Below are 16,768 nucleotides of genomic sequence, written 5' to 3' on the forward strand. Positions count from 1 at the left end.
GAGTGACTGCACCACCGTAGAAGGTAGCGTGAGCAGCACGTTTAAGGCGAGTAGTGGGGCAGTAGAGGGAAAAGTTGGCAGTTTATGAGCACTCTGCACTTTCAACAGGCTGATACAATACACACTGAACTCTAAAAAGAGTCGTTCAAAAAGATTTGTTCGTTAATTTTGGCCCATCATTAGAATTTAGCAATTTCACTATGAGCCTGTATCCAGTATCGTTGAGGGCCCTCCTCACATGACGACCCTGTATACTCATAAATAATCATAAAAAATTATGACCAGTTATTAATAACTCAATTCTTTTCTAGCTGTCCTTTTTATTTCACGGTTACACCACAAACAAGTTTCAGATAAATACAAGTATGATTCATCTTTGCAATCATTCAAATAAATTAAGTTAATTTACATGTAAGTGACGAACAAATTCATAAACATCATCAACAACAAAACAAAACATCAATATTTACACATAAAATGCACAAAAGTAAATAATACATGAGAGGTTCTGCAGCAGATGTCTCTGAGCATATTTTGTTTCCTCAGTCATCACACAGCTTGTTTAACTTTTTTCTTCATGGTGCAGTGGAGGCTGCACCTTTACTGTACATTCTGACGCTGTCTGAAGGTACGACAGTTCACGTGTGTCATTTTGCATCCTTCACTCATTCATGTAGTCGTGTGTGTTCACTGGGTGGAGCTCCAGCTGTCAGTAGATGGAACAAAGACAAGGGAAACAGCTAAATTTAGGGAGGAAATGAGCACCTTTTTTTCTCAGCATGCTACCAAATGTACAGTACTTAGAGATGATTTTATTCACAGATAGTTTTTACAGTGTATTTGTGTCATTTGTGTGTGTTTTCATTCTGAAATTGTCTTCTGTAATGACCACAAACACAGACGTGTCCCAGTGTAATGTCTCTGTAACACTCAGGAAATGAAGCTGGTGTTTCTTGGGTGTCTGTTCACAGTCCTGCCCCGATCTTCCTGTCACCTCCTCCTACTTGCACCCCCTCCAGCTCTTCATCAGAGAAAGGGCTGTGGGGATTGTAGTCAACGTCAGTGCTGCGCTGCAAGAAGTCCGTGGTTCGTGGCATCCCGACAGGAAAATCATGCTGGGCTTCCTCCTCCTCTTCTTCCTCCTCCTCCTCTTCTTCTTCCTCCTCCTCTTCCTCCTCTTCTCCATCCTCCAGATCCAGATCCATTCCTCCGTCGTCCGGATTCACAGCTCGTCTGCTCTCGTCTGATTTGTCCGTGGCTGTTTTACCTCCACTGCGTAGGCGCTGTGTCTCAGATGGAGCAGAGGCGGTGGCCTGCTCCTTGGCCTTCCGGCTACGTTTCCACTTCATCCTTCGATTTTGGAACCAGATCTTGACCTGCCGAGAGAGGACAGAGCAAAGAAAAGGGCTTGACAAGATGGTCATGTTAAGGAAATCTATTCATCTATCTATCTTTTATTATAACATCTCTTATTAATAGGTCATTCTGAAAAAAACCCCCAACTGAGTATGTTTTGATTTGATTTTTAAAATACACTTTCTGTCCTGGAAGAGGGGTCCCTTATTGGTTTCTCTCTCTGGGGGTTTCTACACTTTTTTTCTGAATAAAAACATCTGTACACCTTAATATTGACTTTTCTTTTACCACTGACAAAGAGCAAATAACTTATTTTCTTCTGCAGAACTTCCACAACGCAAAATGAATTGGTAATTCATAAATCATTTATCTTTGTTCGCCTGCATCCTTTAAATAATACTTGAAATGTATATCTATGATCAAATATACTGTAATTATACCAGAATTATGAAGGAATATATAATAAAATTAGTGACACAAAACATAATTTAACTCGTACACATAAAATGCAGAGAAAGCAAAAATGCATTAATGTCTTTGTTCAGTCCTTTAGGAGAAAAACTCACTTTGGACTCAAAACAGTCTCAGGTGGTCGATATCACCACAATAATTAAACAACATAAAGTTAGTCTTTGCTTAGTCCATAAGGGGATGTTTTAGAACACGTCAGTCACAATTTGTTGAGAAATTAATCACCGTTGGAGGTATATTTGAATTAAACAGCTTATGTGTTGTTTTAAGGTGCCATTTGTGTTGTTTTTTTTAGGATGAAATGTTTTACACGATTGTATGTCATTGGGGTTTTATCGTCCCATTTCTGTTTTATCTATATTTTATATATGTATATGAGGTGGCAGTAGCTCAGCCCATAGGTTACTTGGCTGGGGACCGTAGGGTCACTGGTTCAAGTCCCTGTGCGTACCATGTACGGAGCGTGGACTGGTAGCTGGAGAGATGCCAGTTCATCTCCTGGGCACTGCCGAGTTGCTGTTGAGCAAGGCACTGAACTGCTTGGGGCGCCGGTCACTGGCAGCCCCCTCTCTCCTTAATTGCATGTATAGGTCCTGTATGTGCATGTGTGTGTATTTCGGGCCTGTGTGTGCAACATGATTAATAATAAGAGTGAAAAAATTTAATTTACCTGTTGCGGGATAAATAAAGTAATTCTTCTTCTTCTATATGTTGCTTATCTTCTGTTGAAAAAGTGATTTCAGGCTTTTCCTGGTTCAGTAGAAAGTAAATCATATAACTAAATGAATCAAAAGTCTGTCCCCTACACCTCTCTATGCATGTGCTGTGTCTGGCCTGTAGTATGTATTCAGCTTGACAGTGGATGAAAGCTGAACAAGAATAGGATGTCTTATGTCAGTTCTTGCCTCATTCATGTTTCTGTGAATAACCTTTTTTTGTTTGTTTTCTTTAAACCTTGAAATGAACCTGTTGACTGGTGAAGTCTCTCCTTTACCTGTGTTTCAGTCAGCATAAGTGAGGTGGCCACTTCGAAGCGTTTGGGTCTGGACAGGTACTTGTTGAGCTTAAACTGGTTCTCCAGCTCCAGCAGCTGCTGACTGGTGAAGGCGGTGCGGGGCCTCCGGCACTTCCCCAACAGACCAGACTGAGGGCCCGCTGGAGGAGGAAGAGCAGAGTTATCAATCTGTGGACAGGATGCATTTATTATTGCTGTAGCTATGACAACTTTATTTTCTATTTGATATCAGAGATTCATAGGTTCACTTGTGTTTTTATGTTTAACGCGTCTGGAAATGTTTGTTTTGAAACTTACTTGTGAAAGATGAAATGTTTTGCCAGTAACTGCCACCAATCTTATTCATGCTGCCAAGGACATAGGGAGTTCAATATAATGTTGTGGGTGGGAACAGGCGCACATATGCCCGCACTCTCTCGCCATCATTAACTATAATAGCTTTACTCCAGTTTATTGTTGACGGGGGGACACGGCAGAAGCGGACGCAGAGGCCATAAAAACACAGGCACGCCATTAACTTAATGAAAATTCAATGAAGGCTTTTGGGATTTTATTGATGAACTACAGAACGTTTTAGGTGTTTGTTTATAGTTTCTTCGTCACACAAAGACAATTTCCATCGGGTTGGCGTTTATAGAGAAATAAATGGGCCAAAATTAAAATATGACACACAGATATGCAGTAAACAGAGACCAGTGTGTACTGTGCGGGACAATGTGTGGATGTTATTAACGCTAAACATAAAATAAATACATATATATATATCCAGCGTTACCGTGAATGACATGTTATACAAAGCATATTTTGGAAAATAGGAATAGATTGTTAGGTATAATTATACTGATTACTTTTTGATGATGAAAAATAGATGTCTGTTATTCAACAACACTGAAGCATAGAAGAACAAATACTCAGTAGCAGACTTGCTGATCATTGATATCATTTAAATACTAAATCATTGGCTTTTATTATTCAGAGAAGGAAAACACGATAACAAACAACAAATAAGCAAAAAGAAAGAACGACCTATAACGATTCATTACGCCTAAAAGCCCATACATTCTCTATAATTGCATATAATAAAGAATAAGCCTAATAATAATAATAGTAATAATAATAATAACCACCACACTACTACTACTAATAATAATAATCTAATAATAATAATACTAATGATAATAATAACTGAAAATAAGTCGAGTTTAGTGAAAAATTAACTCCGTTTCATTTGTCAGTCTGTGTTTTTTGTTGAGTTTACAAAACCTCCGCGGTTCTTCAGAGGTCACCTCATCTGATTAAAAGCTGTAAAACTTACTTAATAACGAACAACGGTTCATGAGTTTCAGTCACATTTGAGAATTTTAAAAACAATATTTTTGCACCCCTTATCTCATCTTATTTGGCTTTTGAGTTCTAAAGTCTGGATATGTTGGACCTATAATGATCATATACAGGCTACTCACTGCTGTAATCTGGCAGGCGTGGCATCATGATCCCGGCGCGGATCCAGTGCTCCAGGGGCAGAGATCCCGCCATGGCAGCCGCCTTCAGGTGCTCTGGGTAGCTCTGTGTGAGTTGTGTGAAACCGGTGTATGCGAACGCCGGGTGCTGCCCACCCAAGGCGGATAACGGGTACATGGGTGTATGATACATGCCGGGAATCGAAGCGAGTCCTGGATGCGGGAGGTTAAGGACACCGGGTTTGTGGATTAGTCCTTGAAGTTGTGCGGCCCGCGGAGACGGGGTGTCCGCGCGGCGGCAGGACACCGGGCTGCCCGCGGGGCTGTCGCTGCTCAGACCGGGGGAGAGGTCTCGGCGTACCCGGTTGGTCTCATCAGCGAGCAGGGCGTCAATTCTGAAGTTTTTCGATTTCTCCATGACGGCTTCACCGCGGAGGACTGCAGAGTCTCAAAAAAACAACAACAACTAACGTCGAGCTTGGCGGGTGCGCACCTGTGCCGTGCGTCAGCGCGCAGACAGCGGAGCCTCTTCCAGTCACAAACTCATATGTCTCCTTATCTTTTCATAAAAGCGCAGACCGGACAGATCAGCACAAGTTATATACTATTCAAAAACAATTATTATTATTATAATTATTCACTAGTCTATTAGAAAAAAACTCTTTTAACAAACTAAATCACTGGCGTTTGCAGGTGCATCCCTCCTTCTATGTCCTTGAATTGTACCTGCACATGTCACCCTGCAAACATTGCGTTCGTCCTGGTGTTTAACAGTAACTTCACAAAGAATCATGTGTCTCACTCCATCAGTCCTTCCCCACCCCTGCAGGCCGGTGTGAGCTGGGATTGGCTAGAGGCTGAGCTGCTCTGACGGGCCTCTAATCAGCTAATTACTCGCTCGTTTCTCCCCCCAGAAAGCATTCAGAGTGAGGTAATGTCCAACCCCTGTCCCGCCTGCAAACACCTTCAACTGCATCAAAGCGCTGAGGTACATTAGAAGATTAGGCGATTGTATTTTCAGTATCTATCTTACTGCCAGCTCCTCATACTCAACACAGATTGCAGCTACCTTGCCATAAACAAAGAATTATATCCACCGCGTTGATTGTCCAAACTAATTATTAGTGCTGCAAACATCCAACACACCTTAGCAACAAATATTGGCTGTTTTTCAGCAGCCTTGAGTTATACGATTGGCTGACGGAAAATTAAAAACAAAAAAAAGAAACATTGTGTTCACTCCAGTATTTAAATCATTAATATTAATGGCTTGCTTCATGCTCATACTCAGGCCATACCAATGCCATTAAAGTTTACGAGTAGGAATTGCACACAGACCGTATAAAAGTGTAATGACTTGGCAGAAGAGGCTATAAGTTAATTGGCCTTCTGCTTAAGGTGAACTAATGCCATTTTAAGACTGGAAAAAGCGAAGGTGCATCAGCTGAAGTGTCCTTTTTTTACATACATGTTGCATAATTGGTGTAACATACTCCATGTTATTTCACGGACAGGAAACCATGTAAAAATCGAATAATAATAACATATAATAAGCTCTTAATACATGTCTACTTGAGCTGTAGAGTTAAGGCAGTGTTTCTGAGTCTTTTAATTTGTTTAATTTTTTCATGAGAATCTGTGGACGCAAAAAAAAAAAATACTGATGCTCAACATTTATGTGCATTAACGGGATGCTTTTTTTTTTTTTTGTAAAGAAAGGAACTTTCGGTCATATATCTGGACCTATAACGGGCGTGCTGCTGCTGATGATCTATCCCGGAGGATGAGGGGTCCAACCGGGTGCAAATAAGCTTCAGTCCCGGTAGCTCACGTGGCGCAGAAGTGGCAGAAACTCCGCAATTTTTCTCCTCCTTCCACTCCGATTGCCTCTCTTCTCCTTCCACACCTCCTCTCTCTCTTACCCTCATCCCACACTCCTCTATCCTCCACTCTCTGACTTCATCTCCTTCCTCCAGTTTACCGGTAGAATTACCCCTCCCTCTACTGAATCAACCATCCTGCAACTCCACCTTTTCTGTAATATTATTTAGTGCAATTAGATTTTTCTTATAGCCTACGTGCGCCTGTGCAGTATATATATCAAAATAAAACATAAAGTAAGTCTGAGCAAGGAAATGCATTAAATTGCAATAAGACAGATAATATATATATCTGTTTATGTTGTTAATTTGGTTTTAAATAAAAAAACAATGCATATTTTCAATACCAAGAGATGTGTTGCTTATAATAATTGCCTTTATTGCAGATAATTGATTATTGATTGATATACATTAAACCAATGTAACAATTATAACACACTGACAGCACTATCACAACAAATATAAATGCATGAAAGGCAATTCAAATCCCTTCACATAATATGAAATATCACATAATCATTTGATCTAAAACAAAACATCAGTACAATCACAAAACATAAAAGGATATAGGGAAAGGCTGCAGCCCAAAGCAGCGATCTCTAGAATCACATGTATCCACAACAAAACAAAGAAAAACAAAATAAACTTAACTAAATACATATTTACAATATAACACAATATATAAGGAACAAATACAGGAACTAAAGGGACATCTGCACACGTCAAGACCAAATGTTGACCTTGGACCTTCAATACCTTTTCCTCAGAGTTGTTGTTATTATTATTATTATTATTATTACTATTATTATAGTTATTGTTATTGATATATATATATATATATATAAAAATGTTTTCATTCTATCAATAGCAATAATATTTAAGCTACTTCTACCACCACCACTCCTGCTACAATTAATAATATAATAATTATTACATACAGTACACACTGACTTTTAGTTTTTAGTAATCTCTTTCTCTCTCTTTTGTGTTCAACTTCAAATGTTTAAATTTGCATTAATGTCAAACATCCATTGTTTTAAAATCATCTATATAACATAAAGACAATGAAAGGAAATTTCAGTGTCTGTCTCAGCTGAAAGCGGCTCTGCTCTCCTGGTCCTCTGGTTCACAACGGCTACAACAACACAGAGCATCACCAGCAGAGCACTGAGCACTGAGCCCCTCGCTGTGTAGAAGGTGGAGTGAATCCCAAAAGGCTCTCCGTACTTAAAAATAATTCTGGAAGTTGACACACACTGACCATATGGGTCAAAACTGCACACCAGTACTCTCCTGTGTCTTCCAGTGAGATAGTCGTGATAACCAGGCTCCCATTCAAGTACCTGCTCACTCTGCTTAGTTGAGATTTTACACAAATTATTCTCCCTTCTGTTCTGTTTGCCTTGATGACTGACCCTTTTCCAAATCTCTGCATCTGAGAGTGACTTCTTCTCCCTCTGAGAAGAGCTCTACAGCAGGTGGGGCCAAATTTACATCACACAACCATGAAATACAATTGCATTCACATAGAGGTCAAACAGGAGTAAAAACCTGTGTGATAACAGATAACGTTAGTGATGACAACAGGTCCACTGAAGTCACAGTCTGGTTTTGTTGTCCTAGGTTGGAGTGTATTCTCTAATCAGGCGTCTTCCATTGCGGGGGCTGGTCATCGGTGAAATCAGAGGCAGTGCACAGCAACACAACCGTCTCGTCCACTTAGTTGTAGATTGTCTCTGTATATAGGTTTAACTTTACAGGGTGACTGTTAACGCTATGCTGTTCGTTCATCACCAGACAAGTGTAAAACGTATAGGTTATTATGAAACTGGATACATGAAAAGCTGATGTGTTTGTCACCAATTGGTATCTTTCCTTAACATTGCCCATCACAGATGTCGCATTGTCCCCAAGACTCTTGCCCACATTGTTTCCTTGTATTGTATATGACGCTTGAGCAGCTGGGTATCCAGATTATCAGCTGCTCTGAAACATGGCAGGTCCACAGTTTCTCCAAATCTCACTGAAATATATTTTATATCAACAATTAAAGTACAAATAGTAAGAGTGATGTTTTTCTCAGGAGTCACGTTGCCCTCAGTCCAATACTCCTCTTGGCACTGTACAGGCCGGAGTCTGAATGCATCAGGCTGTGGATCATGGATGCACAAATGTTCGGCCAGCTGACAAGTGGTTGTTTCAAGTCCTCAGGTACTGTGGAGTTCTTGGACCAGAGGTCAGAGGTGTTCCACGGGACAAGTTCACCAACAAATCTGGAGATCAGGCATCATTTGTGGTTGGACAAACATGACTTCCTTTTCCTCATCATCATTGGAAACTTTCAAGCATTAGGCTCGCTATGACGCGATCTGTTTCCTCTGGACGTGTCTTAAAGCCTCGCAATACGTCTGTAAACTTATGACCTGAACATTTTTAAAGTGTTATCTTGAGGTCACTGTACAGGGAGGGACATATCTAATGGTTAGAGTAATAAGATCAAGAGTTGGGGTTGAATAAGTCTGGAAAGAAGTTGCATGCTGTTAAACCATGGTCACTGAGGATTTTCTTATCCTGATTGGCCGGAAGGTTTGTGTAAAATGTGACCAGACACGTCTGTCAAACATTTGTCTGTGTTTAATTCATGCATCAATACAATAGCAACAGTGGAGCTTTAAGTCACACACAGTGAGTGTATGTTAACCAGACATGCTAGCAGCTCTGTGAGGCTTTACTTTGGCACAGTGGTGCTTTGAGCTAAATGCTATCATGCACCCAACCTCTGATGTCTCCTCCCCAGACTCCGGTCACACACTCTATTGGCATTCTTCTCTTTCCACTTTCTTCTCCCTCTCTTCTACGTCACGCCATACTCCTCTATCCAACTCTGATTTCTTCCGTCCTCTCCCCTTCATCCCTCTCTGCATGGCCTCTTCTTTAATTTATCACCTGGTTTATATTTAACTCACACTTCCCGATGCAGATTTAGCCCAGAGCACACAACAGTTTAGCCCCCCTATTTCAACCTTATGCTGAGTAGTCTGGATCCATCCCTCGAGAGTCTGTCACCCCCTCTCTGTGATTTAAACTCAACTATAGACAATCTGTTATATTGCACATTAGTCTGGTATTTTTGATCTTGTATATATTTCTTACATTTTTTTCATAATATTCGTCTGTATAATATTTGTTGTTTGTATATATGGAGTTTCGTAGCAAAAATCATTTTCCCCCTGGGATTATTAAAGTATTTCTGAATCTGATTCTGATTTTGTGGACATTGTTGCAGCCTGTTGCTGGTGCAGGGCTCATGGTGTGTTTTCTGCAGCCTGTGGGCCAATGCATGTGTGTCTCAGCCCATGTTGGGCCAGTGTTGTTTAGGCAATATTGACATGATTTTTCAATTTGGTTGTTGTGTTCCTGTACATGTACAAATAATAGTTACAAAATACAAACAATACCAGTTTGTCAGTAGTTCAAACTGATCCAAGCTGAAACCGGGTTTATGGATGCTGTCATGAAATATATTTCTGTATGTCAAAGACACTGTACTCGATATTTCGAACATTAATACAGCAGCAAACAAATATTTGCATCCTGAGCAGAGAATGAAATAAGTCTCCCTCGGTGTGCATTGTAATCTGAGTTTCTCTGGTCTGCCCCAAAGTACAGGACGTTTGATCATCACTTCACGTAAACTGTCAGAAAGTTCCCTTTTGTATTCGCCTATTCCTGTTCCGTTCACCCTGAATAACACAATTTCCCTTATACAGTATATACTGAATTGGCTCAGACTGCTGGAAGTCAACTCACACATAATCAGTCACAAACTGGCATAATCTTCTTGCTGAGGAGGCAACAACGGGTATCTTTCTCATTGCTCTGCCAGAGGGAACATATTTTTTGAAATGGGAAAGATTCTCTGCCTCTCCCTTTCTCTGGGACTCCTTACTTGTTAATTATATTCACCTTGTTCATTTGTTCTTTGTGTTAGTTTGCATCATTTTCGGATTAGAATTATTGAACTTTCACTCAAACAGTTCATGAATGTAAGTAAAATGTGTTATTCAATAAATCAGGTCCCAACAACTAAACAACTTTCCGTAAATTTGATTTCCCATAAATAATGTCTAAATGTTGATTCAGAGACTTCGTCTGGTGGGGAAATAATACATTTTTTATTTCTTGACCTTCATCTACCAGGTGTGCATTAGACAACAGAGCAGATCGATTAAATGATCCACATAAAATGAATCAGCAACAATTTAGATAATCGGTTTATCGTGCAGTTCGGCACAAATTCACTAGTTCCAGATTTGGAAACGAGAATGTTTTCTGGTTTTGTTTGTCATTTATGACATGTATATAATTTCTCTGAGTTTTGGACTCACTTTAAAACATTTGAAGGTGTCCCAGTGAGCTCTGGGAACTTATAATTAGCAATAATCAAACTGCTTGAGAGTGCTGGTGTTTGGTCTTGGAGACATCCATTCAAGGAGTTTCACCAGTTTTTACGTGGCGTCATCAGTTTTTCATCACTTCAGTCACTTTAAATAACAAACAGCCAGTGCTGATGTCACAATCTTACATTCAAACTGCAGCTCCAGCCTCCATACCAAAAAAACCCCCACAAAACTTTAAATGTTGTGTCTCAGGAAATTGAAATCCATTCTGCAGATATGAATAAAACACTACATGGGAGAATCTTTATAAGACCCCCACTCATGATATGTAATTGGCTGGTGCACGTGTGGGTGTGCACGCGGGTAGTTGACCTTCAGAAAATTGGAGCTGTCTTGCAGGTCCGCCCATCTCTCTCTCTCTTCCTCCCTCACCAGTGTGTCTCTGTGTCTCTCCCCCTCAGCTCTCTATCAGGCAGATTACTGCCTGTCTCTGGCGCTGATATAGAGGTAATTTGCTCCAGGGAAATCAGTGCTGCTTTCTGCCTGTTTCTGTCAACCTCTTCCCCCTGCAAAGTCTCATTCCCTTGCTTTTATGATTTGAAGGTAATTTAAATAGCCAGGCCACGGGTAAATTTGTCACCCAGGCCTGTTGACAGAGGTGCACAAATTAAATTGAATCAGTGCCTGAAAGTGCGCTCCTGCTTCCAGTGTCAGCTGACTTCTGAGCAGCGCTGTGCACACTGTCGCTCTCCTTGAAGAGATCAAATGGTGTTTTATGTGTGTAGCCACGATAGTCAATATTAGTCATTTTAAATTAAAACAGCGAAGGGGATTTAGGTCAGAAAACCAACGAAAACATCCCGAAAAGTTTGCTTTGCAAGATAGTCTCCAATTTTAAATAATTCAGACTAATAAAGTATGCAAGCAAACAAGTTGTTAATCAGGGAAAGCAGTAAATGAGTAAGTACATAAAAACAGAAGGGCAAACATTTCTTGTTGATTAAATCTAAACACAATATTAATTGCCCATCAAAATACAAAATGACAGGAGATACCCAGGTTTTCAAAATATCTGTAGTTTGACACTCCAATATATCTATATCCTGGTACATCTAAGCATGGTAAGGCTCAACTAAACTCACTCTTTTTGTGATTTTCCATGATATTAATGTTTGGATCTGGTACTTTTTATACAATACTAGAAGGTGGAGTTAAAACACTGCACTAGTTATCGGGACACGTCCTGCACAAATCCGCTATTTTTAAATAGCCAACCTGCCATAGCAATAGCAACTGCTACGTTTAATTCACTAGATTCAGACTTTTAAAACTGGCAGCCCCATAAAACTTTGCCGTACACTATGTACATTGACCATATGATTGACAAAATGCAGACGTTCTTCTGTTTGGTTGCCGATGAAAGGACTTGAGTGTCATGTTGAAGATGACATAGCTGCATGTGGTCACCAGCTGAGAAAGCTGTGGGTACTAGAACCTGGTACAAAAAGGGAGAAAGGCATAAATCAGGCATTTTTAATCATGCCAGTGTATCGGTCGGTCCACGTCTTTGGGTTAAAATTGAGATATTTCTCGAACTATTGAATGGATTGCCATAGCATTTAACATTTCATCCAGCACCCTCATGAGGTTATTTTCTTTAGTAAGTTAGGTTTGGTTTGGTTAGTTTATGACCCAATACCTGCAAAACTTATGAAATTCAGCTTCAGCTTTGCAAATGTTAGAGTGCTAACAAGTTAACATTGGATGGTGATTGTTAAACATTATACCTACGAAACATCAGCATGTCAGCATCGTCATCGTGATCATGTTGATGTTAGCATTTAGCTCAGGGTAGCCACAGCCACACAAAGCTGCTAGCACGGCTGTGGATTCTTTGTTTTGTTTTCCTTTTTTCTTCGCACCTATAAATAGCAGAGATGGTAATGTGGTCGTATATCGATCAATTAGGCAAAAGCCTTTCAGAGGTCAGGGTCAGCCACAGTGCAGCACAATGTGACCACTACGATTTACTGTGCGGCTGACGGACACTTCAACAGCGTGGAGGACGCTCACAACTGAGTCATCAACAGCATTAGCAAGATGTAGTTATCTGAGGGTTTTATTTATCTTAACATTGACTCCGGTCTAACCAACCTTAACCCTCATTACCCACACATGTCCTCACATGCACGTGCCCTCTTGAACCCTTTGCAGAATTCTCAAAATGTGGCGTACACCTTTCTCACCGTGAGAAAACAATTGGTTCAAAGAGACCGCCGGCCCTTTACGTTGCACTACAAAGCAAGACTTTATCGACGAGTTATGTCAGTAAACTTAGCGGCCAACAGGAGTTTACTGAAACATTAAAGAGCTTATCAGCAATTACAGGCATATTTTTCAATCATTACCACAGCTCTGAGACAGCCTCCCGTGTCCTAAAACTAATCCCGGTTTGCTCTTGTGCTCTCTGTGTGCTCGCCTAATAAACACACTATTGACTCCCACTGGGTCACCGATCCTCAGTGGTTTATTTAACTTACTGATAAGACCCTTCACACTGTTGATAAGTGAGACTAAAGAAAGTTCAGGAGCTTCTACAGATTGCCAGTCTGATAACATGGATCATGTTGCGGACCACAACGGACCATGAATGATAGAAATATACTGTAAAAGGTGTTGATTCACCGTTATTCAACTTGCTTCGTACGTCCACATTCCTGTCTCTGCTCTTCCTTCAGGCTTGTTGTGACACATGTAGTTTTTCAGGGACATTGTCCACCAGCACTGGTTTTCCCACCAGGCCTGGAGTACAACGTCCAGATCGCGGCTGTGATAAATGATTCTGCTGCACAATGGGCTTTCTGTGCAGTGAAAATCAGCTCTCCGTACCCCAGGTAATTAAACTAATTCCCACAACGTTAAAGGCAGACGATAAATCAGCTCGCTTTCTGCCAGACCTTGAGACGAAAATTAATGTTGTCTCATTAAGGAGATAAAGGTAATTTATTAGAGTTTTACTTCACTCCTCGGTCTCTGTACCCTGTCCCCATCATTTATTAACCAATATTGAGCTTTGCCATATGACATCCAGCCCACTGGATGTGAATCTCCTTCTGTCTGTCTTTGCTACTTTGGCCTCTTCCCACTCCCATCATCAGGTGTGCATCAGCACTTTCAGGAGCTGCTGGTGGAGAGAAAATGCAGTTGTTTGGTGAACCTGGAAGTATTTGCTCTACTTGGAAGTTTTTAAGACTAAGCATAATGTCTAAGCACATAGGGGAATTCTGCCATCATGCATAGGGAACTTTTCACATTGATCCTGCTTAAGCAAACCACAGTAGCAACAGTATTCTTCAATCATCCAGTTGTAACAAACATTTTTGTTAATGGCGAAATCTTTCAACTAAATCCAGTAAGCAGAAAAAGCTCAGCCCAACAGCAAAACAGACTACATCCTATCTTTGAGACCGTAATTACACGCAGACAAATGGGAGAAATGTTTTCATCGGTCTCACAGTTTTAATTCTGAGTCAGAGATATCAGGGATTTCTGACCACAGCATCATGCAAGAGATGTCTGACACATGAAAGCCTGACGCCGGCCTAAAGCTTGAGGCTGTACTTCCAAGAAAATCAACAGAAATACTCATTTCAGGAAGTGACCCAATATGAATGTTTAAATGAATCCAACGTAGCCCTCAGCTGTGGTAAATACGCCAGGAGAAGAATAGGAAATGTGGTCTGCACAAGGAGGAGGCCGGGGTGGGTGGAACGGTCAACAAATAGTCAGACTTTAAGTTTCTATCTGACTGTCAAAGCTTGTTTACTTTAACCATTGTTCCCCAACTAAATTGTTTATTCAGTAAAACATTTATTCTAACCGTAAATGAAGCCCAACAGGTGCTGCTGAATATCGAGAGTCAGACATTTCTCAGTAAGCTGTTTGAAACATTTATTGCTGGATTGTGGATCACTTTTAGTTACAATTCAAATAGAATTAAAGGTATCTCTGTGGTGCGTCAATGTAATGGGCTGATCTCAATAGCCCCCTTGCATATTTCAGTTATAATCTTAGCTAATCAAAGCTAAATAAAGTGGACACATTTTATAAACCACAATAGAGGCAGACTAAATAAAACAACAACAGGTTCAGAGTCTGCTTCACATCTAAATTGGGGAATTCCAATCTCTTCCCCAGTTCACCTGTTTATTTTTTCCACACTGGAAACAAAAGCTTCCTTTCAACATAATCTAGTCCAGTGTGAGTTTTATTACCATTTAATGGGTCATTCCATCTAACAGCCCTGTGTTTTACTATCACCAATACAAGGGCCCCATTGTGCATAGACATGGGAGACAGGAGATAAATACACCTTATCAGCCACAACAAGACATCATTACTTTCACCCTGCTATCTCACTCTCCCTCTCCACCGTGCATTACATGCCCACTTATGAGGATATTCAGAGCCATCAAGTGCTTTGAAGATCTCCGCCAGTTGGCTGTTTGCTCTCCCCGTTTCCCCCTTCTGCAGATCAACTCTATTTCAACTGTGTTGTGTTATATAAACACACTGTATTTCCAGCTACTTTGCTGTCTAAAATGACATCTAATTGCTACTTTTGGGATAAGGCTCATTGCTCATGCTATGCTATGTTTCCGCTGTGAGGAAATCGCTCACTGCCATTAGCACGCGGGTAATGTCTTCTTATTGCCCAATTTACCTGTTAACACTAACCAAAGGTTACTGAGGGGAGAAGGACAGATGAGCGGTGAAAGATAGTGAGAGCAAGACATGCAGGTTTTAGGTCAAAAACAACAATTTCACTTAAAAATGAACTCGACTGAAATAATTCTGCTACTTTAAAACAAGATAGAAAATTACCTTTGTTAGGCAAAACTGTAGGCATGGTAGTCGGTCTGGCTGCCACTAGTATCTAGTGTCTGTAGGGCCACCATGAGGTTCACATTTTGTGTTTTTTGTATTGGATGGACTGTGATGAAATTTGTTACAGTGGGAATATAACTTTTCCTATAAGTGAACTCTAATAAAAAAATCGCTTTGACAGCTCCTGTTAAGAGTTTTCGTGGATATACATAAAGTATGTATGATGTGAACAGTTAAACATTAAGAGGAGCTTCTTCAAATAACTGTTGAATTGAAAAGAGAAATTTAGACATTGCTGCAGAAAATAATGTAAAATAGAATAGTTCTTCACTTTAAAAGGTCCTGTGTGTAACGTTTGATATGTGTTAATCATTTTATAATGCCAGTGGGCAAAAGAGACTTTCACCGCCTCCTTCGGTTGTACAACAGCCCGTGGACTTCTATGTAAAGGATTCTGGACTGATTTTGGTGGTCCAGGATCAGATCCCCGGTGCTGTGGTTCAGGCTAGCTTAGGGTCCAGGCTGCAGGCTAGCCTGAACCACAGCACCGACTTTAAGTTTGGTACTTCAAAGAGTTGTTATGCAAATTAGAAAAAAAATTAAATCACACACCAGGCCAATCTTTTAAGCAAATTAATCTCTTTGTGGTGATGCTAGAAGTGCTACCTCCCATCAGGTAATTTGTGTTCGGACGCAGTCAATATTCAAAAAATTTATATGAATTGATCAGTCACTTGACTTTGTCAATAGACTAATGGCACACTGCTAAAATCTGTCAATCAATGAAATTGTGGCAGAGGTAAATCACAGCATTGTTGTATATTTTAATGGCTCTCAATTGATCAAAACGTCATCAGAGGTGTGACAAAGTGCGGTCAGTCCAGCTCCTTCAGGCAACAGAGCTCTGATGAAGTGACACAACGGTCAAAAAAACCCATACAGAGGACCAACAGTGTAGCTAACATCTTAGCACATTATACACACAAGACCGTAAATACAGATGAAACTAGATCTTCTACATTTCGAGTTCGCCTTTCTATAAGTGTAACGGTGAAAATAATGATGTCCAGTCCTGCAAGAAACACTTCTGCTGCTAATTTGATGATTTGGCTTTGATTCACAGCACACTGCACCACTGACTTTGAGGGAACAATCAAAGTTTAAATACAATCGTCTCTGCCTTAGTCACTCATCTTTTCTTCACTCCTTGTTCATTACATTTGTTCTGTTTACGGCTACAAAGGTGGAGAGGTCAGGGAACTCATCCCTCTCTGTCAGCGTGCTAATTGGTTTGAATAA

General features: G+C 40.4%; 1 protein-coding gene across 1 annotated transcript; it reads right to left on the minus strand.

Moving 5' to 3' along the window:
* Positions 1–757: 757 nt before the first annotated feature.
* On the minus strand, positions 758–4,720 carry mnx2b (motor neuron and pancreas homeobox 2b; the record flags this gene model as incomplete). Its single annotated transcript, XM_083917741.1, has 3 exons — positions 758–1,376; positions 2,822–2,982; positions 4,306–4,720. 3 exons carry the CDS (start codon positions 4,718–4,720, stop codon positions 966–968), a joined length of 987 nt encoding a protein of 328 aa, XP_083773867.1. The 3' UTR covers positions 758–965.
* Between the last annotated feature and the right edge of the window lie 12,048 nt (positions 4,721–16,768).

Source organism: Echiichthys vipera (assembly GCF_963691815.1).
Source record: "Echiichthys vipera genome assembly, chromosome: 1".
NCBI classification, from domain to species: domain Eukaryota; kingdom Metazoa; phylum Chordata; class Actinopteri; order Perciformes; family Trachinidae; genus Echiichthys; species Echiichthys vipera.